We start from the raw sequence: 17,757 nt of genomic DNA on the forward strand, positions 1-17,757 counted from the left end.
AAAAAGAAAAAAACAAAACAAGGACTTGATGGCCCTGAATGACCATTGTGTCGTACTCGGTCCCTCTCTTCAGCTTTCCAGATGGAGCTGCACTGTGCAGGATCACTGACACAGCTTATTTTAAAAGGACACACACATTCACACACTCAAACAACACTGTCCCTCCCACAGGCCTTTCACCATACTTCCTGTGTGATCTAAACCGATACTTTTAAAAACATGGACTACAACTGTACAACTGTTACATAGATGTGATGACCCATCACTCACGGTAAGTGCTCCATTTTTCTAATGTGACCAAAGCCGTCATAACTTGTAATCAGATGTGTGGTATTTGCTTGACCATTTATTAATGGCATGATGTGAACCAGGAAGTGCAACATTACATCTATGACCTGTTAGTGGTTATGTGGCAGTAATGTTCGTATTTATTGCTTATGGCCTACAAATATGTGTGGTGGCCTAGAAAAACTTTACACATGGCCAAATTTAAACATTTAGACATTTGCCAACATATAGTTTTGAAAATTGCATTGCATGCTTATCTGAACTGAAATATTTTTCTCTCTTGCATGTATCTCAAAAAGAAATATAGCTTTTAAAATCTGGTTACCTCCGAAAGTGAAAAAGGGAAAAAAATGCATTTAACCCTTTGATGCAAAACATATGCACACCCCTTCTAATGCACAACATGGGTCAAAAATGACCCGCATTCATTTTCCAGGTTATTTCATGCTGACTGAGTTTTTCTTTGCTCTATCTTTTGAAATCAATTTATTTTATGACTGAATATTCCAAGTATTCTTTAAATATCTTGTTTTTAATTACCACAAATCATTAATTTAATTTTTTCTTTCCTACTTTATGAACAAAAATACTTTTTATATTACTACACATGGGTCATCCAAGTGTGATTTAAAATTAAATGTCTTAATACTATAATAATAATTTGTTTCAAGTAATTACTTTAGCAGTGAATGGGGCCAGTTATTTATTTATTAACTATGTAGTTAGCTAAGCCAACTACAATAAAATTAGCTAACTAAAGTAGAATATGTCAACAGCTCGGTAGCTAATAGTAATTACTTGTAACTTTCTGACAAGTAATCTACTCACTCTCAAGGTAACCTAAACATCATCAATTTTTTTCTAAGGTAATGTGAGAACAATTGAAAAACATTACTTACATGTATTAAATGGGCAAAGGGCGCTGTGCTGAGCTGTGAAATGTCTTACACAAGCACGATTCACAGTTCCCACCAAACGCTGGAGTAAATGCATGCGGGTCGTTTCTGACCCATGTGTGTAAACTTGATGTAGAATTACAAAAGCTGTGTTTGTTCATAACTTAAGAAAGGAAAAATAAAAATGATGATTTGTGCTAAAAAAAAACCCAAGATATTTACTGCATATTTGGAAAAGTAAATGACAAAATTAATTTATTTCAAAAGTATATCATAGAAACACTCAGCCATACATGAAATAACCTGGAAAATGAATGCAGGTCGTTTCTGACCCATGTTGTGCATTAGAAGGGTAGTGATACAAAAAGGGTTTTTATTCAAAAAGTAAGAAAGGAAAAAATAAAATAAGGATGTATGATGATCAAAAACAAGTTAATTGAGGAATACCTTGAATACTGAATGATGAAATTAATTTATTGCAAAGATATAGAAGATAAAAACTCAGTTCACTTTTGACCCATGTTTTGCATCAAAGGGTTAAGGATTTCATTCTAACTGCACAGAAAGATGGCATCTACGTCTCCACTCAAAACATGATCTACTTATGAGGAAAACAAACATTTTAAAGAATTAAATATTCGTACTAGGAAATGATGGTTATCATTTTGGTTATCAGCCATATGCATTTCTGTCTCATCACCAAATGTCACTTCTAACACTTGGCCACAAGCCTCTTCATCGTCTCTCAACTCACCAAACACTGGTGGTGAAAAAAACATTAATTAGTTCAGTTAGCTCTCTTCTGTTGACAAAATTTCTTGTTATGATATCAGTGCTCTTCTCTGTTTGATAAAGACATGGTTGTGCAGGACAATCTGATCACAGACTGGACTGATTAGCCTTAGCTAGCAAGGTTTTAGACATCCATCCATTATCTGTAACTGCTTATCCCATACAGGGTCGCGGGCAAGCTGGCGCCTATCCCAGCTGACTATGGGTGAGAGGCGGGGTACACCCTGGACAAGTCACCAAATCATCGCAGGGCTGACACATAGAGACAAACAACCATTCACACTCACATTCACACCTACGGTCAATTTAGAGCCATCAGTTAGCCTAACCTGCATGTCTTTGGACTGTGGGGGAAATCAGAGCACCCGGAGGAAACCCACGCAGACAGGCCCCCGTCGGAGAACATGCAAACTCCACACAGAAAGGCTCCAGTTGGCCACTGGGCTGAAACCCAGAACCTTCTTGCTGTGAGGTGATAGTGCTAACCACTACACCACCATGCCACCCCGGTTTTAGACATCTTTAGGCAACTAAATTGACTGCATTTACAAACACATTTGTTAAACTGGCTCCTTACCCAACGTGAACTTTGCAAACAGACAGTCATTTTAGAAAGTCTCATCTCATCTCATCTCATCTCATTATCTGTAGCCACTTTATCCTGTTCTACAGGGTCGCAGGCAAGCTGGAGCCTATCCCAGCTGACTATGGGCGAGAGGCGGAGTACACCCTGGACAAGTCGCCAAGTCGCAGGGCTGACACATAGAGACACACAACCATTCACACTCACATAGACATCTCTATGTCAAGAAAACAAAGTATTTTACAGTCAGGGGGAAAAAAGCCAGTTTTGTTCAAAATTATTTTTCCATACTTCAGCTGCAGCAACTTCCAGCAAGGTTTCCCAAACCACCTCAGATATACTGTATTGATAGAGATATCTGTTTGGCATGCTTGCAACTGGTACAGGCTGATTTGATTGCTACTTGTTTTGGCTAGTTCTAGTTAAATCCGTGAAACTTATCTTCGCTCACACATCTGCCCTCTGTTTCTATAAGGTTATTCTGACCAGTGATGTCTTCATCACCCATTGACATTACCCTGTCATACACAGATAACATGGCTTCGCAGATCCCATCTTCTAGTCATTTAGCTACAACACACTCTTGAATGTGAATATATACTCATGTTTGTCTTTCAATAAACTGAGGAACATCTGAGGAACATGACTGTTGCTCCCAGGTATCCGTGAGACAGAATGTCCTCAGCAGCAGAGGTCTACATTCCGAGATCATACTTTGTCAATCCAACCTCTTTTACTACAGATAGATCAAAACCTATCAGTTTGACTCAATAAATAAATCAGCATGATGAATATTGTTTTCCATTTACCACTAGGTGCTGTGAAAATGAGATCTCTTTTGCTGATATGCATCCTGGGATTTTGTTTCTTAACAACTGCACTTTCCCTGAAAATTTGCGCCTTTAACGTTCAAAGTTTTGGAGAAGCAAAAGCCAACAACAAAAGAGTTATGGGGATTTTGACAAAGGTAAACCAAGCATAAAACCAAATACATTTTTGCAAGACTCTCTCTCTCTCTCTCTTTCCTGTTAAGGATGTCACTCTCCTCATTGACGTCTTGTGTAAGAGTTGTTGGACAGTAGGGATGACATGGAGACATGGTGGGTGCGGAAACTTTGTCAATAATGGAGTCACAATAGTCAATAGTATGGGATATTATACAGTATACTGTCAGAAATAAGGGTACAGTAGGAGTCCATTTCTGTCCTCTAAGGTACAGTTTACATTATTGTACCCCCTAGAGGGCTCATTATTGGACCTCAAGATAACTATGTGTACCTTCTTACACCCAAAAAGGTACATATATGTTCCCAAGCAGTATATAAAAGGTACAAATAAGTACCTCACAGGTACTTCCCCAGTGACAAGCCACTGCACCCCTAAAGGTACTTTATTTTCTGCAGAGGTGGACAGTAATGAAGTAAATTTACTTGAGTACTGTACTTAAGTACACATTTTGAGTATCTGTACTTTACTTGAGTATTATCTTTTTTGGAAACTTATGACTTTAACTTCAGTACATTTGAAAGGCAAATATCGTACTTTTCACTCCACTACATTTCTGTCAAGGTCCTCGTTACTCGTTACTATGAAGCAGCTTTAAAAGTGAATGTTTTTCTTTTCTTCTCTAAAACATGATTGTTTTTTTCACAGGTGACACTGAGATAGTCTATCAGAAATCACTAGGGTCACGTCATGTCCATAGACTGGATAAAATCAAGATCAATGATTTCTCCACAGCATTATTTAACACAATCAGTTGATGGCAGAATGGAAAGAGGCAGTTCTTCTGGAGAATGCACATACCCATGGCCCATGAACCCATGCTTCAGTTTTCTGAAAAGATTAAAGATTCATTTCATTTTAAATGTTTGCTTTGTTTGCCAAAAACGAACCACATCACGGCGTACAAAAACTCGCCATCCAACCTGCGGAAGCATATAGAGGTATATAAACGTTTTGTTCCAAGAGAAAGCTTGCAGTGAAGTTGTCTGTGCTTTTAGAGCTAGCGATAATGTTGCAATAGCTATGAAGTCTGGTTAGTCAAATGACTTTCTATGGATTTGACCGCCAAGTTGTCGTAGCCTTGTCCACGGCTAACATTAACACATAACTAGTTAACTTGGACACTGTTAGTTAGCATGTAAAAACAGAGTTATGCTAACATGAATAACGTTAACTTATCTGAAGTCCTTTCAGAAATAGGTTTTAGCATAATCTTGCCAAATAAACAAAATGTAGAAATCTTTATTTTCTATTAGTGTTAGCTACCCAATACGATTCCAAGTTTGAAGAGAGTTTGCTAGTCAGGTGGAGTTTCCCTGACCAGCTAGTTTAACGTTAAATCACCATGATGGCACAGCATGCGTTCATTTTGTGAATTCATATTTCTGTCTTTGGTAATGGCCTTAGATTTTGTAAGCGTTGTGGCAATAATACAACGATGCATTGACAGAAAATGTACTTTTAATACTGAAGTATTTTTAAAAGCAAGTACTTCAGTACTTTAACTTAATTAAAATTTGACTGGACAACTTTCACTTGTATCGGAGTAACATTTGACCAGTGGGATCTGTACTTTGACTTAAGTAATGAAGTTGGGTACTTCGTTCACCTCTGATTTTCTGAAAGTGTAGGAAGTTAAATAGGAAGAAGGTGGAGCTTCAGATATGGTCTTTCTCCCAAACTTCAGTTATATTCAACTCCATTTTTCAGATAATTTCCCGCTGTGACCTCAGTTTGATTCAGGAAGTCAGAGACTCCAAAGGTGAAGCCATTCCTTCACTGCTGAAGAATCTAAACAGGTACATGTACTGCTGATTTACCACAATGTGTTAAATAAATACATTATTGTATATATTTTTTAAGTAATATTTTTATTATTCTGCCTAGGTTTGAAAAATCTCATGTGTACTCTCATTTAGAGAGCCAAAGAATGGGGAAGAACACTTACAAGGAGCAGTATGTTTATATTTATAGGTAAGATGGAATATATGCTGACATGGTGCACAAAATAACTGATCTATAAACATAACCTCCAGTCACTGGCATTGCTAAGCCTTTGGTCAAACCCTAAATAGATGTAATTCCAAAGTTGTATTAAATCATCTTGCTATGACCTCAGGAAAGATGTACTGCAGGTGCACGAGCAAGTCTATTATCATGAACTGAAACAATCAAAGTTCAGTGATACCGAAATGTTCTCCAGAGAACCATTCATCATAAAGATCCACTCACCAACAACCCGTAAGTGCAATAGATTTTATTATATAAGTAGCCTAATGTAAGTAGTTTATACTCAGGTTGAGCTGGAGGTCACAAAGAAACCTTTTTGTACACTGAAGCTGTGTTGGGTTACATACACAATGTGGCCAAAAGTTTGTGGACACCCAACCATCACACCCATATGTGTGCCAGTCTGCTCCAAACTGTTAACGCAAATGAGGAAGCACACAATTGTATAAGATGTCTATATGCTGTAGCATTACGTTTTCCCTTCACTGGAACTAAGAGGCCCGAACCTGTTCCAGCATGGCAATGCCCCTGTGCACAAAGTGAGTTCCGTGAAGACATGGTTTGCCAAGGTTGGAGTGAAAGAACCCGAGTGGCCTGCACAGAGCCTTGACCTCAACCCCACTGAACTGCCCTTGAAACGCTGGAACGCTGACTGTGCTCCAGTCGCTTTACCTGATATTAATGCCTGACCTCACTAATGTTCTGGTGTCAGAATGGACAAATCCCCACAGCTATGTTCCAAAATCTAATGGAAAGTGTTCCCAAAAGAAAGTGTAGGTTATTATAACAGCAAAGTGGGACTAAATCTGGAATGGGACGTTCAACTGGCACATACGAGTGTCTTTTGGCCATATAGTGCACATTCAAAGACATCACTTCCTAACACTATGTTCCACTTAGCAAGTAATAGCATTTAGCCAACTAAATTTGTGTGTGTGTGTGTGTGTGTGTGTGTGTGTGTGTGTGTGTGTGTGTGTGTGTGTGTGTGTGTGTGAGATGCATAAAGAAACTCTAATTTTCTAACTTTTGAAAAATATCGAGTTTTAAAAATGGTTAAACCATGGAGCATTTAATTGCCACGTATACACAGTACCAGTCAAAAGTTTGGACACGCCTACTCATTCATAGGTTTTTCTGTATTTTGACTATTTTCTACATTGTAGGACAACACTGAAGACATCAAAACTATGAAATAACATGTGAGACATATATGGAATTATGTGGTAAACAAAAAAGTGTTAAGAAAAACAAAATATGTTTAATATTTTGGATTCTTCAACATAGCCACTGTTTACCTTGATGACGCTTTACACACTATTGGCATTATCTTCACCAGCTTCATGAGGTAGTCACCTGGAATGCTTTTCAGTTAAAAGCTGGGCCTCGTCAAAGGTTAATTAGTGAAATTTCTTGCCTGCTTTAATGCTTTTGAGATCAAACAGTAAATAGTAAATAATAATAATACAGTCGTCTTCTTCTTTTGGCTGCTCCCAATTAGGGGTCGCCACAGCAGATCTTTCGTCTCCATTGCTCCCTGTCTTCCACATCCTTCTCTACCACACCTGCCACTTTCATGTCCTCTCTCACCACATCCATGTATCTCCTCTTTGGCCTTCCTCGTTTTCGTTTGCCTGGCAGCTCCATCCTCAATATTCTCCTTCCCACATGCTCTGCATCTCCTCTCAGGATGTGCCCATACATCTCAGTCTCATCTCTCTTAGCTTAATTCCCAAGCTCTCCACATGTGCTGTCCCTCTGATGTGCTCGTTCCTTATCCTGCCCAACCTTGTCACTCCCATCGCAAACCTTAACATCCTCAACTCTGCCACCTCCAACTTTGCCTCCTGTCTCTTCGTTAAGGGTACGGCCTCCTATCCATACATCACAGCTGGTCTCACTACTGTCTTATACATCTTACCTTTCACTTTTGCTGGGACTTTCCTATCACAAATGACTCCCGAAATCCTTCTCCAACTGCTCCACCCTGCCTGCACTCTCTTTCTCACCTCACTATCGCAGCCCCCATTTTCCTGCACAGTTGACCCCAGGTACATGAATTCACCAACTTTCTTTCCGTCTACTCCTTTGCATCTTCACTACACTCTCATCCCCATTCTCATTGATGCACGTGCATTCTGTTTTGCTCCTGCTCACCTTCATTCCTCTTCATTCCAATGCATACCTCCATCTCTCCAAACCTAACTCAACCTCCTTTCTACTTTCACCACAAATCACAATATCATCCGCAAACATCATGTTCCATGGTGACTCTTGTCTCACTTCGTCTGTCAAGCTATCCATCACTATGGCAAACAAAAAAGGACTCAAAGCAGATCCTTGATGGAGTCCCACCTTCACTTTGAACCATTCAGTTGTTCCAACTGCACACCTCACTGCTGTTTCACTGTTCTCATACATGTCTTGCACCACTTTAATATACTTCTCATTCACTCCACTCTTTCTCATACAATACCATAACTCATCTCTCGGCACTCTATCGTATGCCTTCTCCAGGTCTACAAACACAATGTAGCTTTCTCTGGCCTTCCCTGTACTTCTCCATTAACATTCTTAAAGCAAAAATTGCATCTGACGTGCTCTTCCTTGGCATAAACCCGTACTGCTGTTCACAGATTGCTACCTCTCTTCTCAATCTCGCCTCCAATATCCTTTCCCACAGCTTTATGGTGTGGCTCATCAATTTTATTCCTCTGTAATTACTGCAGCTCTGAACATCTCCCTTATTCTTGTATATTGGGACTAGCACACTCTCCATTCATTTGGCATTTTCTCATTCTCTAGGATCTTATTAAACAATCTTGTTAGGAACTCCACAGCCATCTCACCCAAACATCTCCAAGCCTCAATCGGGATACCATCTGGTCTGACTGCTTTCCCAGTCTTCATTCTTTTCATGGCTGCCCTCACCTCATCCTTACTAACCAACTCTTCTTCCTGCTTTGCTGTCTCCAATGAATCTGACCTTTTCTCTCTTGGATTCTCCTCATTTAATAAGTACTCTTTCCACCTTCTTAATACACTCTCTTTGTTTGTCAGCACATTTCCATTTACATCTTTCATCACTCTTACCTGCTGTACATCCCTCACTTCCCTGTTTCTCTGCCTAGCTAGTCTGTACAGGTCTTTCTCTCCTTCTTTGGTCTCCAGTCTTTCATACAACTCCTGGTATGCATCTGCTTTCGCCTTCGCTACCACTCTTTTTGCCTTCTGTCTCGTCTCTCTGTATAACCGCCTGCTTTCCTCATCTCTCTGATCATCCCAATTCTTCTTTGCTAGCCTCTTCTCTTTTATAATTTCCTGCACTTCTTTGTTCCACCACCATGTCTCCTTGTCTTCCTTCCTCCTTCCCTATGACCACCCTAGCACCTTCCTTGCTGCCTCTCGTACTAGTACAGCAGTAGTATTCCAATCTTCTGGCAGACTTCCATGACCACTCAATGCTCGTCTCATTTCTTCCCTAAACTCCTTCTGATGTGCAACCTCTTTTAGTTTCCACCACTTGATCTTCGGCTCCACTATTTCACACTTCCTCTTTTTCGCTTTCAAGCTCATCCTGCACACGACCACTTGATGTTGTCTAGCTACACTCTCCCCTGCCATCACTTTACAGTCTCCAATCTCCTTCAGGTTACCCCTTCTGCAGAGTATGTAGTCCACCTGTGTAGATCTTCCTCCACTCTTAAGCATCACCCTGTGCTGCTCTTTCTTCTCGAAGTATGTACCGTATTGGCCCGAATATAAGACGACCCTGAATGTAAGACGACCCCCCCTTTTCCAAGTTCATCTTTGGGGAAAAAGTTTTTTGAAGACCAAATGTTCATTCATATAAAGCATATTTATTTCAAAATTCTGTTTAAAATTAGAGGCTTTTGTTTTTCACATTTAAATAGAGGTCATTTCAGTCTCATTTCCATGAACACTTTTCATAGAAGTAAAAAAAGAGGCTAAACTGCAGGCTACTAGACAAGCCAAATTAAAACATTTAAATTGCATTAATTCAACAAATTTGTCAGGTTTAGATTGAAAGTTCATAAACTTCAGAATGTCAATGCATTAACTTCCCATAGCCTACGGGTATATGGAATAAATTTGCAGAACAGTGCAAATGTTTTAAACAATGCATTAAACAATACATTAAGGTTTACAATAATAAACAACTGAAACAATGGAAAGGGTAGTTTGCTAAATTACAGCTACTCAGCACAGAGATCCTCAGCCTCACTTTGCTCACTCTCACTGTCCTCACTTTCACTTTCATTTTTGGCGGCATTTTGTCTAGTCCACGAATTTAAGACGACCCCCTTTTTAAGAGCTATTTTTTACAACAAAAACACCGTCTTATTCGAGCCAATACGGTATTGACTATTGCCAAATTCATCCTCTTTGAAAAATCAACCACCATTTGCCCTTCCACATTTCTCTCTCTTACACCATATCTGCCCATCACGTCCTCATCTCCTCTGTTTCCCTCGCCAACATGTCCATTGAAATCTGCTCCTATCAGCACACACTCCTCCCTCGGTATACTTTCTACCACTTCATCCATCTTTTCCCAGAAAGACTCTTTCTCTTCATTCTCACATCCAACCTGTGGGGCGTACGCACACACAACACTGATTACCACTCCTTGAATCTCCAACTTCATGCCTATCACTCTATCTGACACCCTCTTCACATCAATCACACTGTTGACCAACTCTCCCCTCAAAACAATACCAACACCATTTCTCTTTCCATCGACTCCATAATAAAACAACTTGCATCCATCTCCAATGTTCTTGGCCTTGCTTCCTTTCCACCTTGTCTCCTGCACACACAAAATATCCAACTTCCTTCTTTCCATCATACCTGCTAACTCTCTCGCTCTGCCAGTCAATGTTCCCACATTCAGTGTTCCTACCCTCAATTCTAAGCTCCTTCCCTTCCATCTTTCACGCTCTCTCCTAACACGCCTCCCCCTCTCTTTCTCCTTCTCCGTTTTGGTGCAACAGTAGCACACTTTCCACCAGCACCCTGTTGACCAACAGTACCAGAGGCAGTCGTTGTTAACCCGGGCCCCGACCAATCCGGTATGGTATTTCTCTTTTCATTCTGCATGTTAGATTTGGCACAGTTTTACGCCGGATGCCCTTCTTGACGCAACCCTCTCCAATTTATCCGGGGTTGGGACCGGCACCAAGATTACGCTTATGCACCCCCAGTGGCTGGATTAAATAATAATAATACAGTAAATAGCCCTATTCAACAACTGCAGTAATCCATATTATGTCAGGAACCGCTCAACTAAGTAAAGAGGGACAACATCCATCATTACTTTAAGACATGAAGTGTCTTTTAATTAATAAAAAACATTGAATTAGAAGGTGTCCAAACTTTTGACTGGTACTCATCTCATCTCATCTCATTATCTCTAGCCGCTTTATCCTGTTCTACAGGGTCGCAGGCAAGCTGGAGCCTATCCCAGCTGACTACGGGCGAAAGGCGGGGTACACCCTGGACAAGTCGCCAGGTCATCACAGGGCTGACACACAGAGACAAACAACCATTCACACTCACATTCACACTTACGGTCAATTTAGAGCCACCAATTAGCCTAACCTGCATGTCTTTGGACTGTGGGGGAAACCGGAGCACCCAGAGGAAACCCACGCAGACACGGGGAGAACATGCAAACACCACAGAGAAAGAGCCTCATCAGCCGCTGGGCTCGAACCCGGAACCTTCTTTCTGTGAGGCAACAGTGCTAACCACTACACCACCGTGCCGCCCGAAGTTCTATCATTAAAGCAAAAACGTGTTTGTTTTGTTAGTTTAAATGCAAATGGCAAAGCTAACAAATAATGAAATCTTAACTGTGGTTAGTTGGTTAAAGTCATAGGGCAGAAACAAATACTATATTTTAAAACAATTATACTTCTTCCTACCACATATATAATAACACATGATTTGAATAGCAATATTTCCACACTGTTGGCCCCCATGAAATAACTCTGACTCCTACACACCCTAAATCCCTGTTTAACCTGAAAATAATGACGTATTGAACCATGTTCTCATGGCAGAAAAAAAAGCTCATTAGGAGACCAGCCAGTTGCTGCTCTGAAAATACATTTTAAAACCCGACACTCATGAGCACACTCAAACCTGTATTTAGCTATTGTGTGAACAAGCGCAGCGCCATATTACTGCAATTCATAATATCACTGCTGATTTTCTTTTGCAGTTGTGAAAAACTTTATCATCATTGGCCATCACTCATGTCCTAGGAAAGCCATGAATGAGCTGGAAGAACTTTTTGAAGTCTTTCAAGCTGTCCGAAAGAAGTGGAAAACTGAGGTCCATCAATACTTTTTTTATTCAGAAATTAGATTCTTAAACATTTCAATATAACAAATTTAACATTTAGGATGTTTCTTGTTTTGTAATGTCACTGTAGAATGTGATGCTCATGGGAGACCTGAATGCTGACTGTGGCTATGTCACTGTTAAAGGCCTGAAGATGCTCAGATTAAGGAATGATTCAAAGTTCCTCTGGTTGATTACAGATGAACAGGACACCACTGTTCGTGATAAAACACATTGCGCTTATGACAGGTCTACAACAAATATCACAAGTTTACATTCTGCTGAGAAATATTATGACTTTAACAGACTTGGAGAAACATTCATAAAGGTCTTTCACTTTTCCTTACTTGGATATTTTTTCGCTAAGACACATTTTAACAACCATAATTTACTAACTTTGAGTTATTATAGAAGTCGAAGTCAGATTAATTTAAGTGATGAGATCTTGAGTGTTCCCTAATAGCAAATAATTAATGGTCCTGTTATAGCCTACACTTACCGTACCACTCATGTTGCCCAAAATTACAACACAAAAAGCTCATTTGGCTGCCAGAACAGTGCAGTTAGGTCTTTCAGCCCCTAATTATGTTAGGGCCCGGTCCCACAACATCAATAACTATAACTATACCTATAACTACAACTATGACTATACCTATACCTGAATTTAGTTCCAGCCTGGAGCAGTCACACCACAACTATAATCCCGGCTATAATATCAGTTGGTCCTGTCACTCAGGTAAATAAATATATGGGGGTGTTGGTTTTCGCAGGAAAATGTAGCGGTTGTATGCTGTTTGTGTTCACACCCAGTGCACTCAGCAGCACACAATGGCTGATAGTGACAGCGAGGATATATTAAAGATCATTGGCAGTAGAGTGGGTATGACTGGTAAGTACTAAGTATTGTAACACTTACAATAAGTATTAAGTACTACCAGTAGTATTGAGTATGTATTACCACCCACTCTACTGTCGATGAGCTTCCATTCATCTTCCTTTTTGGCTGTATCTTTGTATAGCTTGTGCTTTTTGTCATAAAGCATGGGATTCTTCAACACTTCTATTATCAGCTTCTCCTCCATGATGCAACAAGGATGTACAAAGATGCCTGAGAAAAATAGCACGTGCTCAGACAACGTCACATGTAAACAATTACCTGATTGATCAGATGTTTTATCGGATCAGGTCCAGGCCTGGAAAAATTGCTCCAGAAGCAATCTCACCGATACCGATAAACCCAGGCCTGGGCTATGGGTATCGTTATCAGTCTGGTGTGACCACCAACCATATAAACTGCAGGGGACTGATTTATTTAAAAGGTATCATTATAGTTGTTATAGTTATAGTTATTGTGGGACCGGGCCTTTATTGAGCAAACATTTGTTGCATTCCTATTGCCATTAAAAACTCTAAAAGATGCCAGCTTACTGTTGCACATTCTAACGTTTTCTCCATTTCTCCTCAGGATAATTGTACATGGAAAAACACTGATTTCTGGGATTGTACCAGACTCAGCTCAACCCTTCAACTTCAAAAGGGAGTTCAGTTTAACTGAACAAGAGGTATTCTGCAGTTTATAGGTTGCTACAAAACAAGTAACTGATTGACAAATGTAACACTTTGATTGATTTCTTTTTTAGGCTTTGGAAGTCAGTGACCATTATCCAGTAGAGGTCGACTTAAAGCCCACTCATCACTACCACCTCCGGAATGAGCTCTGAACAAAAACAACACATTTTATTTTTACTATTTCTTTGAATCCTTGAGGAGCTGTTCCAAATTTGCTTCTGATGAATTTTAATAAACTGTTTGACCCATAAGCAATTGGTACTGCCTGTTTTCCACCCTATAATACAGTCATGTAGTCACACTGTATATAGAAACAGGTTATTTTATCAGAACTGAAAGGTATGCAGAAGGAAAATACAACCCAGATTCCAAAAAAGTTGGGACAAAGTACAAATTGTAAATAAAAATGGAATGCAATAATTTACAAATCTCAAAAACTGATATTGTATTCACAATAGAACATAGACAACATATCAAATGTCGAAAGTGAGACATTTTGAAATTTCATGCCAAATATTGGCTCATTTGAAATTTCATGACAGCAACACATCTCAAAAAAGTTGGGACAGGGGCAATAAGAGGCTGGAAAAGTTAAAGATACAAAAAAGGAACAGCTGGAGGACCAAATTGCAACTCATTAGGTTAATTGGCAATAGGTCATTAACATGACTGGGTATAAAAAGAGCATCTTGGAGTGGCGGCGGCTCTCAGAAGTAAAGATGGGAAGAGGATCACCAATCCCCCTAATTCTGCGCCGACAAATAGTGGAGCAATATCAGAAAGGAGTTTGACAATGTAAAATTGCAAAGAGTTTGAACATATCATCATCTACAGTGCATAATATCATCAAAAGATTCAGAGAATCTGGAAGAATCTCTGTGCGTAAGGGTCAAGGCCAGAAAACCATACTTGGTGCCCGTGATCTTCGGGCCCTTAGACGGCACTGCATCACATACAGGCATGCTTCTGTATTGGAAATCACAAAATGGGCTCAGGAATATTTCCAGAGAACATTATCTGTGAACACAATTCACCGTGCCATCCGCCATTGCCAGCTAAAACTCTATAGTTCAAAGAAGAAGCCGTATCTAAACACGATCCAGAAGCGCAGACGTCTTCTCTGGGCCAAGGCTCATTTAAAATGGACTGTGGCAAAGTGGAAAACTGTTCTGTGGTCAGACGAATCAAAATTTGAAGTTCTTTATGGAAATCAGGGACGCCGTGTCATTCGGACTAAAGAGGAGAAGGACGACTCAAGTTGTTATCAGCGCTCAGTTCAGAAGCCTGCATCTCTGATGGTATGGGGTTGCATTAGTGCGTGTGGCATGGGCAGCTTACACATCTGGAAAGACTCCATCAGTGCTGAAAGGTATATCCAGGTTCTAGAGCAACATATGCTCCCATCCAGACGACGTCTCTTTCAGGGAAGACCTTGCATTTTCCAACATGACAATGCCAAACCACATACTGCATCAATTACAGCATCATGGCTGCGTAGAAGAAGGGTCCGGGTACTGAACTGGCCAGCCTGCAGTCCAGATCTTTCACCCATAGAAAACATTTGGTGCATCATAAAACGGAAGATACGACAAAAAAGACCTAAGACAGTTGAGCAACTAGAATCCTACATTAGACAAGAATGGGTTAACATTCCTATCCCTAAACTTGAGCAACTTGTCTCCTCAGTCCCCAGACGTTTACAGACTGTTGTAAAGAGAAAAGGGGATGTCTCACAGTGGTAAACATGGCCTTGTCCCAACTTTTTTGAGATGTGTTGTTGTCATGAAATTTAAAATCACCTAATTTTTCTCTTTAAATGATACATTTTCTCAGTTTAAACATTTGATATGTCATCTATGTTCTATTCTGAATAAAATATGGAATTTTGAAACTTCCACATCATTGCATTCCATTTTTATTTACAATTTGTACTTTGTCCCAACTTTTTTGGAACTGGGGTTGTAGCTAACCAAAAACATTTTATTGCTATAGGACATTTTTAAGTCTTGAAGTGTATATAAACTGGGGAACAAAGCTCAACACCTGCAAACACTGAGCTGGTGAAATGATGCACATATGTTTGCAAGCCTTTTTTTTTTTTTGCAGTATGCATGTACAACTGTTCCTGGTACTGAAAGAGGATGTACCTTTTCTGGGGTACTCATTTGCATGCGCTTGAAACCACAGCACAAATCAGATTTTACTCAACCAACGGATAAAAACAGGTAGTTTCACGGTGGGTTTTTGTTTAGCATGTATAAATAATGCACAAATGTTTATCAGTCCAAAGGTTTTTTTAACTGTAATCTTTGAGGTTAAGTTTTTTTGTGTGCGTGTTCGGGGGATGAAAAAATTTTCTTGACCTGATTTTGACAGGAAGTGACTGTGACACAAAGAAGTTAGTGCTTGGTTGTGCAGAAATTTGAGCTCTAGGTTTTAAGAAACACATGAAATTTGTCAAATGAAGCTACAAGCTACAGTTTTCAACAACAAAGATGGAACAAAACTTTGTGGATTTGCTTAGTGATGCATTTTCAGGTAAGAATAATTCAGTTGTCAGTTTTGTACAATTTGTGGAACTTGCAACTTATTTTAACTTAATTCTTAGGGGAGAAAAAAAAAGATTCAATCTAAAAGCCTAAAGTGTTATTCAGGCAAACACTTAAAGTTTCTATAAAGGATTCAGTAATAGCATGCATGCCAATCAGAGGGGAATCCATTTCATGAACCATTTAAAAACAATTTTTCGAAGAGTGTTTATGTAATCTAACTATAATACTGACTATATACTGTATATTTTGCACATTTTTGTGTCTCCTTTAAAAGCTGACCTAGATTTTGAGCATCTACAATCAGACGAGGAAACTAACACATCTCAAACACAGCTAGTTATGGATGAAGATATCGATGACACGAACGGTGCTAGTAATCTCTGGACAGCATCAGAGCAAGGCTCAGTTGAGACCTTCACTAATGTTTCTGAGCTGGAAGAAAGTGAAGCAAGCTCTGATAACAGCGAGAATGAGTCAAGTAATTCCTTCACTATCGATACAGAGTCTACATTTTGCCTCACTCATGAAATAGATAATGATCAGGTTGTAAACACAATGATGACAGAAGCACAACAAAGAAACTATACGGCTGGCGAATGTACTGCAGATGAAGGAAACACGCAAAGTGACTTAGAAGCAGGTGTTTCTACACACGGACTAGTTACTGGATTCAGCATAAAGGTAGATGAAAAGGAGCTCACAGAGGAGGAACATATGGAAATGTTTAATATAGAATATCAGCCACAGACATCCCCTCTAATGTGCAGCGAGGGTCAAACACCAGAAGAGACATCATCTGAATCAGACAAAGAATTATCAGAGAAACACAACACAACAGAACAATCTTCTCATGATGAATCTGTTGGTAACAAGGATGAACCTTTTCATGCGAGGAGTCCAAATATTGCTGGCAAATATGATGTCAGAGATGACATGAAAGAGTTTACAGAGGAAGACCAAGAACAGATTGAGGAAAGTCTAGCTGATTACCCCTCGGATTTATCCCACAGTGAAACCGAAGAGCCCGCTGAAAATCCTACAGCTCAGCTATTCACCCTTACAGACATCAGCTCTAGGGATGATCCCTCCACAGACAGGATGGATGATTTGTCCGATGAAGAAAACATGGACTTGCAAAACAAAGACAGTCCTGTCCTGGATCATAATTCTAGGATTAAGGGCCTGGAGGTTGAGATGATCTCAGCATCAGAAGACTTGGATATGTCTTTGCAGAGAATGAGTGTTGATGAAGAGGATGCCCAAGAATCTTTAACAGATGATAGAAACACAGAGGAAGATGCCAAGAACAAGGAGGATGCTGGCGATCTATATGATGTTAATGATCAAGCAAACGACATCAGTGACAGTAGTAGTGATGATCACAGCACAAGTCAAGAAGAAACTCATTTTCTCTTATCAGTGAAGCAGGAAGAGGAAATGAATCATGTTGCAGAGTACAACTACTCAACAGAGGACATGGTGAAGATGGATAATGATGTTGGTCATATATATCCAGATACAGAGGATGAGGATGATTACAATCCTGAGAAACAGGATGTGGGACGTTTATTATTCTGTGATGTCGAGGAAAGCGGCTTCACAAAAACAGGGTCTATTTCATATTATGAGGAATCCAATACAGAACCTACAGAGTTACACCATGGCATAGAATCAGACCAAGCTATAAAAGGCCATG

At 39.8% G+C, this 17,757-nt stretch overlaps 2 protein-coding genes across 3 annotated transcripts in view; both read left to right on the forward strand.

Moving 5' to 3' along the window:
- Positions 1–224: 224 nt before the first annotated feature.
- On the forward strand, positions 225–13,726 carry dnase1l1l (deoxyribonuclease I-like 1-like). Its single transcript, XM_060930844.1, has 9 exons — positions 225–271; positions 3,375–3,526; positions 5,275–5,363; positions 5,452–5,538; positions 5,684–5,805; positions 11,819–11,931; positions 12,032–12,189; positions 13,406–13,502; positions 13,581–13,726. Exons 2-9 carry the CDS (start codon positions 3,386–3,388, stop codon positions 13,659–13,661), a joined length of 888 nt encoding a protein of 295 aa, XP_060786827.1. The 5' UTR covers positions 225–271; positions 3,375–3,385; the 3' UTR covers positions 13,662–13,726.
- Positions 13,727–15,642: 1,916 nt separating this feature from the next.
- The window catches only part of si:dkey-183p4.10 (uncharacterized), a 7,031-nt gene continuing 4,916 nt past the window's right edge, over positions 15,643–17,757 (forward strand). Inside the window, exons 1-3 of one of the 2 annotated variants that reach the window (XM_060932040.1) lie at positions 15,643–15,745; positions 15,886–16,047; positions 16,336–17,757. The exon at positions 16,336–17,757 is cut by the window's right edge and continues 321 nt beyond it. In XM_060932040.1, the coding sequence (XP_060788023.1) occupies positions 16,005–16,047; positions 16,336–17,757 (1,465 nt within the window). In that variant the 5' untranslated portion in view covers positions 15,643–15,745; positions 15,886–16,004. The remainder of the gene's footprint in view (positions 15,746–15,885; positions 16,048–16,335) is intronic. The other variant, XM_060932041.1, reaches the window with a different exon arrangement.

The sequence above is a fragment of the Neoarius graeffei genome, chromosome 10, assembly GCF_027579695.1.
Source record: "Neoarius graeffei isolate fNeoGra1 chromosome 10, fNeoGra1.pri, whole genome shotgun sequence".
Classification (NCBI taxonomy): domain Eukaryota; kingdom Metazoa; phylum Chordata; class Actinopteri; order Siluriformes; family Ariidae; genus Neoarius; species Neoarius graeffei.

What these genes read in the sequence shown, in the direction of transcription:
- dnase1l1l (XM_060930844.1), top strand. Translation starts at nt 3,386, where the DNA reads ATGAGATCTCTTTTGCTGATATGCATCCTGGGATTTTGTTTCTTAACA. An exon ending in TTATGGGGATTTTGACAAAG is followed by an intron (nt 3,527 to 5,274) that starts GTAAACCAAGCA and finishes TCCATTTTTCAG; the next exon opens with ATAATTTCCCGCTGTGACCT. An exon ending in CAGTATGTTTATATTTATAG is followed by an intron (nt 5,539 to 5,683) that starts GTAAGATGGAAT and finishes CTATGACCTCAG; the next exon opens with GAAAGATGTACTGCAGGTGC.